General features: G+C 41.5%; 1 protein-coding gene across 1 annotated transcript; it reads left to right on the top strand.

The window, feature by feature from the left end:
- The first annotated feature begins 111 nt into the window (after positions 1-111).
- vps54 (VPS54 subunit of GARP complex) lies at positions 112-17,230 on the top strand. The gene is made up of 23 exons (XM_028971209.1): positions 112-268; positions 1,636-1,810; positions 1,985-2,226; positions 2,521-2,605; positions 2,868-2,902; positions 3,001-3,129; positions 6,341-6,726; positions 7,077-7,203; positions 7,971-8,078; positions 8,159-8,214; positions 8,359-8,455; positions 9,174-9,553; positions 9,858-9,990; positions 10,089-10,270; positions 10,352-10,464; positions 10,634-10,697; positions 10,999-11,104; positions 12,921-13,008; positions 13,400-13,521; positions 13,599-13,679; positions 13,757-13,864; positions 14,159-14,253; positions 15,486-17,230. Exons 2-23 carry the CDS (start codon positions 1,666-1,668, stop codon positions 15,589-15,591), a joined length of 2,988 nt encoding a protein of 995 aa, XP_028827042.1. The 5' UTR covers positions 112-268; positions 1,636-1,665; the 3' UTR covers positions 15,592-17,230.
- Positions 17,231-17,352: the final 122 nt, after the last annotated feature.

The raw sequence follows: 17,352 nt of genomic DNA, 5'->3' as shown, positions 1-17,352 counted from the left end.
ATGTCGCTGGAGAACGTCACCTGTACCCCATGTACCTGCGCGTCTGCCGCCGGTACAAGGTGCTCTTCGCCCAGCCTGTCGCTAGGTGGCAGCTCTGCACCGCCTAAGCGCCGGACCCCGTAGCATTTCTATGGCCGCCGTGTGCTCCACGGAGTCGCTTCGCGTTGCATTTCGGGAACAGCGCCGGTGTGCTCGGTTGGCTTGTGTTTGTGTATGACGCGGTTATGGTGGATGGGACGCTCGGGAGTCGCCGTGCTTCAGACGACAGGTAATGTACCGATGTAAATGTAGGCGCCTCTCGTTAGAGGGCTGCTGCAGTTGTAAGCGCTTGGCGCTCGTCCGCGTTAGCTGCAGCAGCTAGCATAGAGTTAGCTGTCCAGCTTGGCTGACGGGGAATAGAAAGGCCTCAGGATCGACGTAGGAATGGTCGTGGTTTTAGCTATAGCCAGTTAGTCAGGACCGTACCCTGTCGCCATGTTAGCGGCTAATATTAGCAGATTCCCTTGCTCCCTCGGCATTAGCCGGTTCCCCAGATCCAGATGCCCAATAAACATCTTTCCTGGATTGTTGCGCGGTTTGTCCTCCTTGGGTCGCTGTGCAAAGAGCTCAACATTCGGACGTCAGGCGGCCTAGCGGGAAGTGACAGCTGTCAATCAGTAGCACACATGATAAACATGTACCTGCCTCGTAATTCGTCATAACATTGGACTTTGCTCACAGTGCGGTGCTGTCACTTGATATAATCGTCATCATTTTATTTTGTCATTTATTTTATGCCATAGTGTAAAAAGCTGCATAAATGTTTCCGATGTGTTGAATAAGAAATATTAATATTCTTTTTTGTGGTACTTCCCACCCCAGTCCCTGTCACAGTATGTCTGACAGAAGTGTGTAAAACTACCACATCATTGTACCCTGCGGTTTCATTTCTTTTTTCAGTCAGCCACTGAGTCTTAAAGGTTCCTTATCATGAAAATTTAACATTATTTAACTTCAATACGAGTTTCCCTAGCCTGTCTATGGTCCTGCAGTGGTTAGAAATGGCGATAGGTGTAAAAAGTGCTTTGGTCATTCTGCTTCACCGGTCATAGAACGGCCTAATGTCATATGTGGAAAGGTTACCTCCTGTTCCTCATGCTTTTTCTGTAAAACATTATCTCCACCAACCATCATGGCTTAAAGAAAACATGCAAAGTATTGCTCCAATGATTGTATGTAAAAAAAAAAAATTCAAACTTTTTTTTTGTTTGTTTGTTTCGTTATGCAACACCAGTGGGTTCATTTAATTTTTTTTCTGGGAAAAATGGCGACACGACTTCCTGTCTATGGAAAACATTGTAGTTGGTGAATGGTGTTGATTATGTCATTTCCATGAATGCCTCCACTACTTCTATAGGCTGTTCTCCCCCTCGTCCCGCCTCTCTCCTCCTCATTATCATTTAAAGCTTCAGACACCAAAACAGAGTGTCTTGGGCAAATCTCATTTTGGGACAAGTTCAATTTGACGGTAATTCTGCAACACTGCTAAATATCAGAAAGAGACTTCAGATACAGTATTAGGGTACATTAAGACTCATATAAAAGCAAAAAAATATCATGTCAGGGGACCTTAGTCACTGCTGTTTGTCTTTGTAGGTAGCCTTCCATCAGAGGAGCACCAATGCCATGGCCTCCAGCCACAGCTCCTCCCCAGTGCCTCAAGCTAGTGGGGGCAGCAGTGATGGGTTTTTGCGGAAAAGCAGAGACTTGTCCTCCAGACACTATCGGCCTGTCCGCTCCCTGCCTGATGTCTGTCCAAAGGAGCCCACAGGTAAGACAGAACAGACCAGGTCCTGTCTTCCATTCATGCTGCTATTGCTTTGTAAAGGTCTGGAGAATTTTAAAAGTAATAACAGTAGAATAATCTTCTTTGATTGCTCACTTTTCTTTTAGTTCGGATGTTCCCCTACACATTTACACTATATTGTCTATATGTCCTTTTTAGGTGAGGCCGGGGGGATGTGTGACGGCCCATCAGTGGTTGCGGATCAACACCGCTGGACTGTGTACAACTCCAAGGTCAACCTTCCTGCTGCTTTAAATGACCCTCGATTGGCCAAGAGGGAATCTGACTTTTTCACCAAAACCTGGGGTTTAGACTTTGTTGAGACAGAAGTCATGCCTTCATTCTACCTCCCCAACATCACAAAGGAGCACTTTGGCCCATACCTGCAAGAGATGGCTCAGGTAACAGAACGGTCTCATCTAGTCTTTTAATTATTTAAACATTCTGCCAGTGGCACTGACACACCTTTAAACCACCGAGGAAGTTCTCTCTGGAACTGGCAGCAGCATCGTTCTTGCACTGCTACTTCTATATGCTTAACCATGTGTTTCTGCGAGATAACTAATGAACGTAGATCACTCTGCAGATCAGAAATGAAGGAAGTGCATGTATAGCATATAAGAAATTAGCATTTTGACCGCATAGTCTTTATGGTTTTGTAAGTTTTTTTTTTTTCTCGATCCACTTTGCATTAGAGGGAAAAAATTCATGAACGCTGTAAGAATATCTGCCCCAGCAAGGATGAGCATCACCCAGTCTCCAGTATTACCAACAATCACGGTAAAATGCGTTATTTTTGTCATCATTGCACATTGCACATTGAAACCCGAAACGTTAGTCTGTAGACACTGGCAACAGGAAATCGTTAACATGTGTTGTCACATCTGTGGTGATCTCTGAAAGGTACATTATAGCCTGCATGTGGGTATACTTTTTGAGTGGGATTTTGGGATTACTGGGATTCAAGTTGTTACAAGAAGTGAGCACTATGTAATCTGTAGTGCAGGTTAAAGACTCATGTCTGCCATCGTTCTGTGTACAGATAAAGCCAGAGCAGAACTGGAGCAGGTACCCAAGGTGAGAAGCATCTTGTATGTATCTTTTAAATTGAATCATGGTTGGTAATCTCTGTTCCATCTCTCACTCTTCTTGCTCTTTTGATTCTGGATTCACAGATATTCATGAAGCCAGATTTTGTACTGGAAGACCCTGGCACCTTTAATGATGTCTTGCCTTGGTCACACTTCAGTGTTGCTGGTGGGAAGAACAGAGATGTAGCATCATCACGGTTACTACAAGAAAAGGTGCATCTTTGGAATTTATATGGGCATAAGAAAATTATCTTAGAAACCCTATGAATTATGATTGAAAAGTGAAGTGATTGTCATTGTGAAACACTGCAGCACAGCACACGGTGACACAACGAAATGTGTCCTCTGCTTTTAACCATCACCCTTGGTGAGCAGTGGGCAACCATGACAGGCACCCGGGGAGCAGTGAGTGGGGACGGTGCTTTGCTCAGTGGTACCTAAGTGGCACCATGGTGGGATTCGGCTATCTTCTGATTACGGAGCCGCTTCCTTAACCGCTAGGCCACCACTGAGCCAGTTGCAGTTTTCTGTTCGTATCTGCAACTTTGTTTTTGTTCCTTTGATCAAACGGAACTACACATGGAGAAAGTGTTGTCATTTGCTCACAGTTCAATTATTTTAAGAGCTGTGGGAAATGATTAGAATTCAGACTTATTTATTTGTTTTAATATTGGTTGTCACATTACAATTCACCCTGTCCCTAGGTGGGATGTTAGCAGCAAGCGAACATTTTGCCCTTGAAGTTGATGGTAGGAGATACATGGGGCAAACATAATTCTAATAAAATCTTAATTTATTCTACACTTTTAATCTATGTGCCACAGCTGTTGAAAAGTTAAATGGAGTTATTTAGATAAATAGAAAACGTGCATTCTTTACTTTACTTAGCATACGCTTTTATCCAAAGTGACTTACAAGAGGAGGACACCAGCAATTCTTGTTCAGTTTCTATAGATTCTTCTTATAGAAGAACATGCTAGGAAATTGTTAAGTGCTAGATGGGGAAAAAAATTATTTTGTGCATGTGCATGTGTAAGTGTTAGACACGTCTGAAATACTTTTTGAACAAGTGTGTTTTCATCTGCTTCTTAAAGGTAGTAGTAGTCTCGGCTAGTCGAATGGAGCTGGGCAAGTTGTTCCACCAGCCAGGGATAACAAAGGAGAGTAGAGTTGATTTGGATCGGAGACCCTGTGAAGAGGGAATTTTCAGTCTCATTTCATTTTCAGATCTGAGAGGGAGTGCAGGAGTGTAGCTAGCTAGTAGTGTATTGATATAAGAGGGTGCACTTCCATTTACAGCCCCGTAGGCAAGCATCAAGAATTTGAACTCAATGCGAGCAGTTACCGGGAGCCAATGGAGAGAACTGAGAAGAGGCGTGACATGGGTGTATTTTGGCTGATTGAAGATGAGGCGGGCTGCCACATTTTGGACCATCTGGAGTGGTTTTATGGTGACTGCAGAGGCTCCAGCCAGGAGAGAATTTCAATAGTCCAGTTTAGAGATGACCATTGTCTTGACGAGGAGCTGCGTAGCCTGTTGTGAAAGAAAAGACCTAATCTTTCAATTGTTGTAGAGAGTGAACCTGCAGGATCTGGAGATCACAGCAACATGATTGTTCAAACTCAGTTTGTTGTCAATCCAAACTCCAAGGCTTTTTGCTGACGCCGTGGGTGTTAACAGTAGTGAGCCAATTTGAATTGAGAGGTTTTGCTGAGGGTTGTTGCCCGGAAAGATCAGAATCTCCTTCTATAAATGTGCAAGCCAAGAATTGGTTTTAGGTTCAGGTTTGATTTTTATCATTTTAGTTTTAGGTCTTAGGTTGTGGTGATTTCAGGTCAAGCACTGTAAATGTTCATTCAGCAAACGCAAACTTACGGGCTGTAGTGATTCGCTGCTTGTAAATTTATTCAGATAATTCATAAAAGTGTTTCACATACATCCTCGAGTTGTGAATCGTGCATTGTACAGTGTACATGACGTATAGTGATTCGCCCTCCCTGTTTGAAATTTGTTTCAAAACCACTGGTCCTCACTGTGTATGTGCAACCACTGAACTGGAGTTAAAGTAGCAGAATCTCGGCTCATTGTAGTGGAACATCAAGGAGACAAGTTATTTATAGAGCTAAATTAAATGGATTTTTGTGACCCCTGGGGCAGTGGTAATCTTAATCAGAAGGTTGCCGGTTCGAATCCCGATCTGCCAAGGTGCAACTGAGGTGCCACTGAGCAAAGCACCGTCCCCACAAACTGCTCCCCGGGTGCCTGTCCTGGCTGCCCACTACTCACTAAGGCTGATGGGTTAAATGCAGAGGATACATTTCACTGTGTGCACCATGCACTTCACTTTCACCTCACTTTATTTATTATTAAACCCCCCCTTCTTTTTTTTTATTTTTTATAAATGTTTCGCCATTGTTCTGACCTCAGCCTATTTTGTCAGAATAGCATGACATTATGTACACTGACATTACGTACAATTCTTTACCTTTATTTGGTGATATGCTAGACGTGATCGAAACACTACCATGATTGCATGACTCATGGGTATTACCCAAGTGTATGCCATTCTGATAGGTTTGCTGACCTGTTAAAACACCCGCCTCTTTTGGGATTTTTCTGCGCACCAAATGACCAAAGCAGCACGTTTCTCTTTGTTCAGCATCACTACTGATGTGGGTTCTTTTCTGCTTTCTTCATGTTCATATTGATCATAGGACTGGTACTACAGTGTGCATGCATTAATCGTGAGTGATTTCGCATGCGATTTAGTGTGTTTAGAGTGTTTACCCAGCTACAGGAAATGACCAGGAAAAAGTCTAGTGCATGTAGCCAGGCTTTTAAAAAGATGTACCTGTTGGGTCGGGCTGCAGCTGAATTCTCTTTGTTTCGGGTATATTGCGTGCACATGTTTTCATAAATCTTTTTTAAAAGATTGCGTATGTGATTTTTGTCTTTTGAGTTCCATGCAAAATTTTATTACTGAGACCTAAGAGCTCAGTCCGACTGCATGTATGTGGGATGTGGTGGACAAACCACATCACAAGCTACTGGGATTAAAGGGTTTGGGTTCAAAATTAGATCTAAATGTTAATACATAGAGCAAACAGATTTTGGTGTGTCTACTAGATAACAATGCACATTTTATTCATTTGACCCCAAGCAATGGATAAACTTATAGCAATAAAATGTTAAAATATAAGACTCTATCTTCATAATTAGAAGAATGTCTGAACAGTTTCTATTAATTCTGGTGTATTGCTCTGCATGTAGCGATACAGTTTACTGGTCATGTGGGTGAGAATTTTTGGCTGTTTTTAATTTACATTAAAAATTTTTTTAAAAAAGCCACAGAAAATCTGCACATATTTCTGCACATTTTCTTCCCACCATTGACTCATTCCTGCTTTTCAATCCATCCTCCAGCTGAGTCACTACCTGGATGTGGTGGAAGTTAGCATCGCCCAGCAGATCTCTCTGCGCTCCGAGGCCTTCTTCCATGCCATGTCCTCCCAACACGAGCTGCAGGACCGTCTCCAGGAGACGACGCATGCTGTGGCCACGCTACGGAGTCGCACCGCCGCCATCGAGTGTGCGATGTGTGAGAGCCCACTTCGAGCTCTGCGACAGGCTATTACCCGGGCTAATTGTGTGAAGCTGCACAACAAACTGAAGCTGATGGCCGCCGTGCACCAGACCCAGCCCACGGTCCAGCTGCTGCTCTCCACCTCAGAATTTGTGGGCGCCCTGGAGCTCATTGCCACCACCAAAGAAGTGCTACAGCAGGAGCTACAAGGAATACATAGTTTCAGGTATCGAGAGAATACAGGCAGGCATGGAAACATAGTACACAGAAAATGGTGGTAGTAACACACACTTACAACCATTTCAAACACAGTACAATAAAGGACAATAAACACACTGACTTACACGTATTCTCTTAGTTCTATTCTAGGAACAGAGTTCACATGTTTAGTGTTAAGGCCATTCTTATTAGGGCGGTCATTTATTCAGCTACAGCATGAAGATATTTGCCATAGGTATTCATGTATTCTGGGCTGTGCCAAATCAGGCCCTCAGAAAAATAAGATGCATGAAATCTTGTTTTTTCATTGCGCTATTTCCTGTAGAATTTTACATCCTCCACATTTCTTCTCTTCAGACACTTGGGTTCTCAGCTTTGTGAGATGGAACGGCTGATTGACAAGATGATGATTGCTGACTTTAGCACGTATGCCAAGAGTGACCTCAACAGATCCTTCGAGGAGGACAGCCAGGTCCTGGAGAAGGTTAGTTCTGAAATTCGTATTTATTTATTTATTGTTTATTTGTTTGTATAGTGTACTTTTTATATTGTACTGTTGGTATAGTTTTTGTATTCTATTTATTTCAGGTAAATTCTTCTACTGTCTACTTTCTAACATGACAAATCCAAATCTCCCATTTGTGAGACTAATTATGTTATCTTAAAAATTGAAGATTTTATTTCTGATTGGATTTACATGGTGGTAAATGACTCACCGTGGCAAGGGTAGGGTTACTGTGCTGTGTGTGGCTTGAACTAAACCAACGTGAGCTGGGTTGTGGTTCTTCTTCTGTCAGATGCACAACCGCATCTTAACACCGAGGAAGGTCTGTGCTGCTTTCTGAACTGCCTCTGGCAGTGATTCCAGCTTAAATAAGAGCCAGCAACTGGAATCATTGCATGACTGTGATCATTTACCAATCAGTTTTGGGATCATTTCTGGCCGTTCGTCAAAGGAATGCATTTTCAGTAAATATCTGCATTATCTTCTAGGTGCTGTGTTTACCAGTTTAGTCACCCTTTATGTAGTAAACGTTAAAATATGTGCATGCAGAATGCAGTAAAACGAATTTGATCAAGATTGTCTTATTTGTAATTGCCATTTATAATCCTTGTAAATTGCATACAATGTAAAATAATTCCAAAATGTTTGCTTAAACACAAAAAGCATAAATGAATGAGCACAAAAATCTCATTTGAATTTCAGGAACAAAGCAGTGATGAACTGTGTGTCTCCTATCTTAAATACAGGATAGACTGCAGTCTCTGGTCTTTGGACTTCTCAGACAACGGAAGCTGGACTTCCTGGACATCTATAGTGATGAAATGGTCCAAGCTGCAAAAGGCATTGTCAGAGAGGTACGTTCTCGCGATGCTAGAATTGACCACTTCAGAACTTTTCCTTGGAAATGAGAACTGTCTGCTCTTCCCCATTCCAGTGCGTTCTCAGAACTGTGTCACAGATTGATGAGATAGACACTGATGTTGTTGTGAAGTAAGTAGTCTCTCATAACAGAGTAGACACTCTTCCTTTCCTGGATGTTTACTTTTATAATATTATAATATAATATATTGGCTCAAGTATGTTTATGACTGTAGTGTAGTCAGTTTAAACCAGAGTGTGCCTTGTGATCCACAGGCTACCAGATCAGATGCGTCTGATGACCTCCCCCCAGTGGTTCGAACTGCTAAAGGGCATCTTTGAGCACTTCATCTTCTTCATCAAGAGAATCAAGGTAGAAGAGAGGACAAAATCAGACATTCCAAACATTTACATTTGCAGAATTGCAGACACAACGTTACAGAGCGACTTACATATGAGCGTTAAAATGTCCATCATTGAAATCCCTCATTTGGTTCACTAGGATCTGAAGAATCCTAGTGGAATTAATCCTGAGTGCTTGTAGTCAAAGTATTTCCTAAACAGGAAGTTTTTTAGATCTTTAGGGATGGGCTGTTAGAACATCTATTGGAAGATGATTCACCTCCTAGGAGCCAAGACAGAGAAGAGTCTCGATTTAATGGTTTCCTCGTACCTTAAGAGATGGTGGTACCAGTCGAGCAGTGCAAACCCACAAAACATCCAGTGTTATACACTGGTCGTTTTCATTAGTTGCCAAAATAATGTTTTATTTTAGACTATATATCCATTTACATTTACAGCATTTATCAGACGCCCTTATCCAGAGCGACTTACAATCAGTATTACAGGGACAGTCTCCCTGGAGCAATTTAGGGTTAAGTGTCTTGCCCAGGGACACAATGGTAGTAAGTGGGATTCGAACCCGGGTCTTCTGGTTCATAGGCGAGTGTGTTACCCACTAGGCTACTACCACCCCAGGCCCTCAGAAAAATAAGATGCATGAAATCTTGTTTTTTCATTGCGCTTTTTCATTCCTGTAGAATTTCCCTCGCATATCCTGAAATTTATGTTACTATGTTCTTTCTTTTTAGGCAACTCTGAGTGTGATTAGGAGTGTGGTGTTTGAGGTTCTCGACGGTAGTCAGAAGAATCGGTTGACCCTTGGGGAAATTGTCAGATCGGGTTTAGACGGGGACAGGGATGAGGAAGAGGAGACTACCTCTGACCCCACCCTCAACAACCACCAGGGAAAAGCAGAGCTTGCTTACCTAACACATGAAGGACTGTTTATCAGTGATGCACTCCATGAGGCTGAAGAACAACAAAACAATGGAGCTCAGGCCAGATTGCAATCCCGTGGAGATGCCTCCTGCAGTGACTCTGCATCAGGGACTACAGAGTCATCCTCCAGTCGAGGGGAGCTGACCTCTGTTAGTGCCTCTATTCTACCAGGAGGCAGTTCAATAGGACTGTAAGTGTGATTTACATTTTACTTTTCCGGCATTTATCAGACGCCCTTTTCAGGGAGCCTTACAATCAGTAGTGACAAGGACAGTCCTCCTGGAGACACTCAGGGTAAAGTTTCCTGCTCAGGAACACAATGGTACACAATGGTGGGGTTTGAATCTTTGACTTTGTGGTTCATAGGTGAGTATCATACTCACTAGGCTACTACCAGAGTGTTTGTATGGGGAATGTGTGTTTTTCTGTTTCTTAAATCTTAAAAAAAAAAAAAAAAAATGAAAGGGATTTTTTTTTTTTTTTTTTTTCCCCAGTGCTGTCAGCGAGGACATGATGCCATCGGATCTGGAACTGGGCCGAGTTGCCAACAACATTCAGGAGCTTCTGTATACAGCGTCTGATGTCACCCATGACCGCTGTGTCAAAGTGCTGATGACCAGAGCCAGGGTACACCCCACACACTGCTGTCCTGTACTTTTTCTGAAATCGTTCCCTTTTAGCTTATTTGCCGAAACATCTCAAACCAGTGCCTCTGCTTCTCTCAGGATGGATCTCTGGAGCGACTGAGCTCAGCTGAGTTTGTCTGCCTGTCCCAAGCAGTCGAAAGATTTGTGAAGGACTCTGAGGAGCTATGTGGCAGGTGCAGTGTCTCGCTCAGGGGGGCGCTTCAGAGTCAGGCCAACCGCTTTGTCCACCGGTTCCATGAAGAGCGCAAGACCAAGCTCAGGTGGGAATGTCAGCGGTTTTAGCAAAATTCGAACTGGTTCAGATTCTTTTCATGTTTATGCGTCACCCTTTCCTCTCACAGTCTACTGTTAGACAATGAGCGCTGGAAGCAAGCTGACGTCCCCGCAGAATTTCAAGACCTGGTCAACTTCATTGCTGATGGCAGAATCACATTGCCTGAACGCAAACCCATCGGTGCCATTATATTTTCCAAATCTAATCGTTAATCATGTTTTATGGTAACACTATTGCCTCTGAATAGCAAATACTATTCTGGTGTAAATAAAGTTAAGAAGTTTATGTGAATGTGGAACCAGTCATTTGATGCCAGAAGGTGAATTCTGTGCTTCTGCTCTAATTTCAGTCTCAGAGGAGCGAAAGCCAAGTGAATATTTAACCGTTGATGGGCAGAAATACGCGGTGGTTGGGTAAGATTCTTTCCATGAATTCTTTCCTGCTGACTCCTTTTCCAGTTGATGTCTGAATGATTGATATTGACATTTGTAATTATGAAAAATACATGTAATAACTAACTGGTGTGCACAGGTGGATGTTCTCTGCAGAATTACAGGCCTGGTTGATAAACAATAACGCTAAACTTATGTAGATGTAACCTCATTACACAACAGGTTAGAGTGACTGGTATGAAGGGGCTAATTGTATTCCTTTCTAATCAAGCTGAGATGAGGCTTTGCTTTGAGTTGTCTTGTAACTGCCATTGCTTTTTAGGACTGTGCTGCTGTTGATCCGGATCTTTCTGGAATACTGTCAGTGTGTGAATGACATTCCCTCCATCACCACAGATATGCTCACTCGACTTTCTGATTTACTGAAGGTGAGATTGTGTTTTGTTGGACTGCGGCTTCTGTAGTTCACGTGCTACACTCACATATTAGGGGCATCAGATCTGTGGCTTTTACCTGAAGACTGACATAAATGCAACATTACATTATGATTAGTGTAGTAGGACATGTCTATGATGATACTGCGAGATCACTAGCTTTGAAAAGCTAGAGGTCCTTCAGTGTTCTCTATGTGGTGTTTGAGATGTCTTAATTCAGACCAACTGTTGTAATCGTGTTTGTAAACAGGTTTATGATTTATGTTGTCTGGCATACATAATGCAGCCTTAGCAACAAAGCAGACACAATTTATTTTCCACAGTTTTCTTCTGGGAAAAAAAGAGAGGTAATTGAGAAGGTTCTTTTAATTGACCTCTCTGTGACCGCAAAAATAATCTTCATCAGTTTGGTCTTGACTTCAGCAAACTGACTTTGAAGACATGACTGACTACATTGAATACATAGAAGCGTTATGTATCGTTCTATGCTGATTCCCTGCCATTTGTATGACTCAATTAAATCAAAGCTGTTTACCCCATGTTCTTAAACAGTGGTCTGCATCTCCCTCCAGTGCCCAGAATTTTAAGGATTTTTATATAAATAAAACACACAGTACTGTGCAGTAATATTTAGTAGTCAGGATTTGCACTGTGTGTGTCTTGGGCACCAATACAAACCAGAGAAAATGAGCTATTTATCTAACGTTAACGTCAAACGTTGAGCAAATATTGATTTACCTAACCCGGGGCTATTTAAGCAAGCATGCCGAATATGAAAATCCCTGGGGTTCATGGGCCAATTAATAAATGACACAAATTACTCTTGATAATATTACATTTTATATTAGTATGAATTAATGAGACACGTCCATTTTTGTTAACTTTAATACTTTCACATAAGGTGCTTTTTAACCATATTTATATTTTGCTACATTTGCAGATGACCAAAACAGAACAGACCAATAAAAGGACTGTTCACAATATAACATGACAATTACAAACATAACAGATCTATACCCACAGTCAAGTGCCGGGTTCCTACGGTCATTAAAAGCCTTGAAAAGCTATGAAATTTGGAAAGACATTTTTCCAAAATTAAAATAAACATATAAAGTTCTGGAAAAGTCATTGAAATCTGACTGACTGTATAATAATATACATCATTCCTGTAAGACTGCGCGAGAAATGTTTTGTTCTATGTTTATAACTACAATGTTTAAAACTAGCTCAGGTCTATAGTATCTTTGCTGACTTTACGTGGTGAACCCCAGCATGTGGTGCTGCGTGCATTGCTTCCGTTCTCCAGCATCTCCGCAGTCACATGTCTCCTTTAAAAAGTCATGTAAATTACAGCTGATTATCTACGTCCAAACCTGATCTGGTCCATTTTACTCCGGCTCAGGCTGCACAAACTTTGAGGAAGAAACACTGTTTTTTCAGTTCAGCTTTTCAGGGTTGTCATAATTTTCTGGTAAATTTTTGTGCTTTCAGATATTTGGTCTTTAAAATATGCCTTAGAGGCATTGAAAAGTCATGGAAATTATTTTGTAAAAATGTATAAGAACCCTGTATGTGTTTAACTGCATTATTCTTGCTGTAGTATTTTGCTGTCAATGTTTTAATATTGGAGGTACTGGGAGAGCTAGATATTAGTAGAAGAGAACCTGCAAACAGCTATAAATCAGGTCAGACAGTTTAAGCTTTTGTTGTGAAGTCTCTTGGTGAGCGTAATGACAGAGCGTCTAATTTGCCTAAATGTAATCTATGGATGCCAGACCTCAATCAGATCTCAATGTCTCCATGGTAACAGCACTTCAATTCAAGGAGCTGTCAGCTGGTGCTGGGTGCTGGTGCACTGCAGGTGGTTGGGCTGAAGACCATCACTACCAAAAACCTGGGTATGATCCAGTCACATCATTTCTTCATGGGCACTTCATGTGACCTACTTCTATAGGTCTATATCTGTTTACCATGACTATGCAATTATTTAAGGTTGTGATAAAGTTTCATATCACATCTAAATATTGTGATGCTTGCTTATTTTAAATTAATTTGTTTCATAAAACAGTATAAACATTAGAAGTCTAATGCTTTATGAATTTTATGTACACTGACCTATTGTGATAAATCGTTATTTCTGGTGCCTACATGAGCCAATAAAACTAGTGTTTATGCACCTTAACTTTCAGGATTTTTCAGGTTTTCTTGCTACTTTAGTACGGACCACTAACTAATGCCTTAGTACCTTATTGCGCATGACCTTGTCTCCTGCTCCTCTGTCCTGCTTAGCTTTGGCTTCTCGCTGCCTTCAACTGGTGGTCCACTACATTCCTGTGATCAGGGCGCACTTTGAGACCAAGCTACAGCCCAAACAGTATAGCATACTCAGGCACTTTGACCACATCACTAAGGCAAGTGCACAATACGTATAATATAAATTATCATGCATCAATGAGATACTTCTTCTGACTTGGTTCTCTCTCCGCAGGACTACAATGACCACATAGCTGAAATCTCAGCCAAACTGGTAGCAATCATGGACAATCTTTTTGAGAAAGTGTTGTCAAAGGTATGCATTTTCCATCAGTTACCCTGCTGTAAAAAATGTGCTCTTCTTGGATTTTTAACTGCTTGGTTGTGTTATAGTATGAAGTCAAGGCCCCCATGCCTTCTACCTGCTTCCGAAATGTCTGTAAACAGATGGCAAAAATGCATGAAGCCATCTATGAGCTGCTACCAGAGGAACAGACTCAGGTATGTACATTTGATTTAAAGTTGTAGTCACTGTGACCTTTTCTTTGAATTAAATCAGAATAGTTTATCCTTTCTGAACAGCGGCTGTACAGAGAGTTTGATATTTTTCTTAGTCTGTATATATATTTAAATTCAGTGTGTAATGTACTTTTTATTTATATATAAATAATTGTGCTATGAGGGTCTGTGTAAAACGCAATTTCAAGGCCCATCACAACTGTGTATACTGCTGTGCTGAGAAAAAATCTCTTGAATAAATTTCATTTTCTTTCCCATGTTCTCCTTGCTTTAAAGATGCTGTTTCTAAGAATAAATGCCAGCTTTAAAATGCACCTCAAAAGGCAGTTGGCTAGACTTGGGATGATTAATGATGGAGGACCTCAGCATGGGTTAGTTTACATTCTTTGATTTGATTATTATTTTGGCTTGGAAAGCCAAAATCTTGTTCTTCCACTTCTTCTTATTCTTATTCTACTGACGTTTTTCTAGATGCATCTCCTCCTACAGTTTTCACCCTACATCCTCCAAACTTCACACATGTATCCGGCATATGGCCGTGGGGTGTGCTTGTGCTTTTCTAAGGGATACGTGGTTCCACCCACCTGCCACACCCAGTTTTCTGAGCCATTTTTCCCATTGACTTAACATTGGAGCACTTTTTGACAAGCTCTCACATCCACAAATTTAACCCTACACACCCGAAACTCAACATCCAGCATCTCCATGACCCCCTCTTTCCGTTGCACCCCTTTTTTCCACAGTGGCCACGCCCACACTCCTCCCATTGAGCCCCAAATTCTCCCCATTCACTTATAATGGGAACTTAAACCCTTTCTCACATCAACACACTTGAACATATTGACATGAAACTTGGTACACACCTTCATCGGGGTCCCGCCTAATCTAGACCACGCCCCTAACAACCACGCCCCTTACACAAAAAGCCATGCCCCCAAAAATTAACCATTACCAAATTCACTTTGCTGGTCAACAAGCAACATCCCCCAATTACAGGCCACACCCCCTTGTACACCACGCCCCTTTTAACAAAAAACACGCCCCTGGAAACTAAAATTAACTTTGCAGGTCAACAAGCAACATCCTCCAATTAGAGGCCACACACCCTTGCACACCACGCCCCTTTTAACAAAAAACACGCCCCCAGAAACTAAAAATGCCCAAATTAACTTTGCAGGTCAACAAACAACATCCCACATGGGAGGCCACACCCCCTGAAAAACCACGCATCCAAAAGTGGCCACGCCCCCAGTAACTCACAAATAGCCCAAACATTTTTGCCAGTCAACAGACAACACCATTCAGCAAAAACTACGGCTTTTTTCTCTTTTTACTTTTTTCTCTTTTAACCTTTTTACGGCTTTTTACGGATTTCCAAGCCAAAATCGAAGTTTGTTCACAAACTTCCCTTGTCTAGTTAAAATTGTGGCTTTATCTATTTGTCTTTTGGTCGTGTGTGTGTGTGTGTGTGTGTGTGTGTGTGTGCACCCAGTTTTTTTTGTTGCATGTTTGCCTTTATTTTATTTTGTGTCTTTGCTTGCATTTTCTCTTCCTGTCATGTGTCCGGTGTCTCTTCCTCATGTTTGTTCCTTATTCTACACAGGTTGGTCATGGTTGATGTGGCGTTCTATACAGAGAACATACAGGCACTGAGGTCTCTAGAGAGGCTGGACCTGAACATGGCAGAGATCTGGGAGCAGAAGAGGTGATTGATTTGAGTGTGGTGCTGCTGTTGCAGTGGTGACTCTCCCTCTAAAGTGGAAGTGAGGTCATGGGTCCCAGGAAGGAGGAGGCCGGACTCTCCTTACTGGACAATGAAGTGGCCTCCACCCGCCCCGGTGTGTATTCTGTGAGCCACCGCTCCCACCTGTTTGTTCTCTCCAGACCAAAAGGGGACCTGACCTTCTCTGATTGGGCTCTGGGATGAAGTGTGGTGGGTCTTTTGGTTGGAGAAACAATCTAGAAAACTGGCATTAGCTTAAGGGGACCAAGTCATTAAAAGGTGTATGGATGATTATTATTTTTTTTTTATTTCCTCATGGACTCTCACAGTGCCTCCAGCTGTTATTAAGTACAGACACTATGTTTCCATTTTGTGCAATTCAGTAGAGATGAATAAATAAATTATGATTTAAAGTTCATTCAACAATTAAGAGGAGCAGGAGTGGATTTGATTATGAAGGGGTGTACAGGTATATGTGGGTAACTTATTTTATTTTCTAAATGTTTGTATGGTTTTACAGTTTTTAACTGTGGGATCCCAAGACCTGGAAAAAACTGCACAGGAAATCTTTGTAACTGTATGCAGTAACATGTAGCTGAATTTTTTAAATGCAATGTCAACAATATTTTTCCAACATCCCCCTAACCGTTGGCTCTGTGGGTACTGAGAAACCATAAATTTATTTGACACATGATTTCTCTGAAAGGTGTGTAGCATTCAAAAACAGATAACTGCATTCCCTGTGATGAGTGTTAGCTCTCGAATCCTATTAAACTTGCACAGTCGTTGTGATACTATGCATGATAATGATTATGATGATTTTATGATGGTTGAGGTGATATTCCCTCCCAGCAAATGTAGCTTTTTCCAAGCTTTACCTTCTAAAATCTTCATACAAGTGAAGGCACTAAGGGATGAAATTGGAATCCATCAGAGACCATGGTGTTGTTGTTTTTTTTGTATGGATATTTTTAAAAGGCTGAGACCTTAACTGAAAAATCTAAAGTTATTGTTGCATTCATGGAAAATTGTGAATAACTCTTTGCATGTGTACTTGTTCCCTTATGAAGCTGCCCTGAGTCTGATGCGTTGTACTTCAATAATGACTGACAGTGGGATTGGGCCCGCGGACGTCCAGTCCAATTTTGCAAAGCACCAACGAATAATAACAGTGCTGTGAATTTCAAAAGTGCCTACTTTTGATTTAATATCAAAGATAACATCTGAATCACATTTCTGTGCTTTTGTTGAGTGCCTAAATGTAGTGTTTGTTTCAGTGAGTGAGTGACTGTGTGTGTGTGTGTGTGTGTGTGTGTGTGTGTGTGTGTGTGTGTGTGTGTGTGTGTGTGTGTGTGTGTGTGGTGTGTGTGTGTGTGTGTGTGTGTGTGTGTGTGTGTGTGTGTGTGTGTGTGTGTGTGTGTGTGTGTGTGTGTGTGTGTGTGTGTATAAAGATGTGCAAGGTTGAGTTTGACTTCCTGTCCTGCTCTGCGCAGAACAATGAGGAAATCTGGAATAAAGGAAAATCTTCAAGCATGCCAGGATTTTTTATTTTTTTTATATATATATAAATATATATGTCCAAATTTTGTTTTTGCCCCCAATAAAGTCACAATGGACAACTTGTATTCTGTTTCCAGTCAAATTTATTAAGGGATTTTTGTAAAATGTTTTAATGTTTTTGTATAATTACATTAGACTGAATAATTGTTCTAACATTAACACTCAAATCCAAAATAATCGTACAGTA

Source organism: Denticeps clupeoides, chromosome 3, assembly GCF_900700375.1.
Source record: "Denticeps clupeoides chromosome 3, fDenClu1.1, whole genome shotgun sequence".
Lineage (NCBI taxonomy): Eukaryota > Metazoa > Chordata > Actinopteri > Clupeiformes > Denticipitidae > Denticeps > Denticeps clupeoides.
The sequence above is the reverse complement of the archived record's forward strand: the minus strand, read 5'-3'. Positions and strand labels throughout refer to the sequence as shown.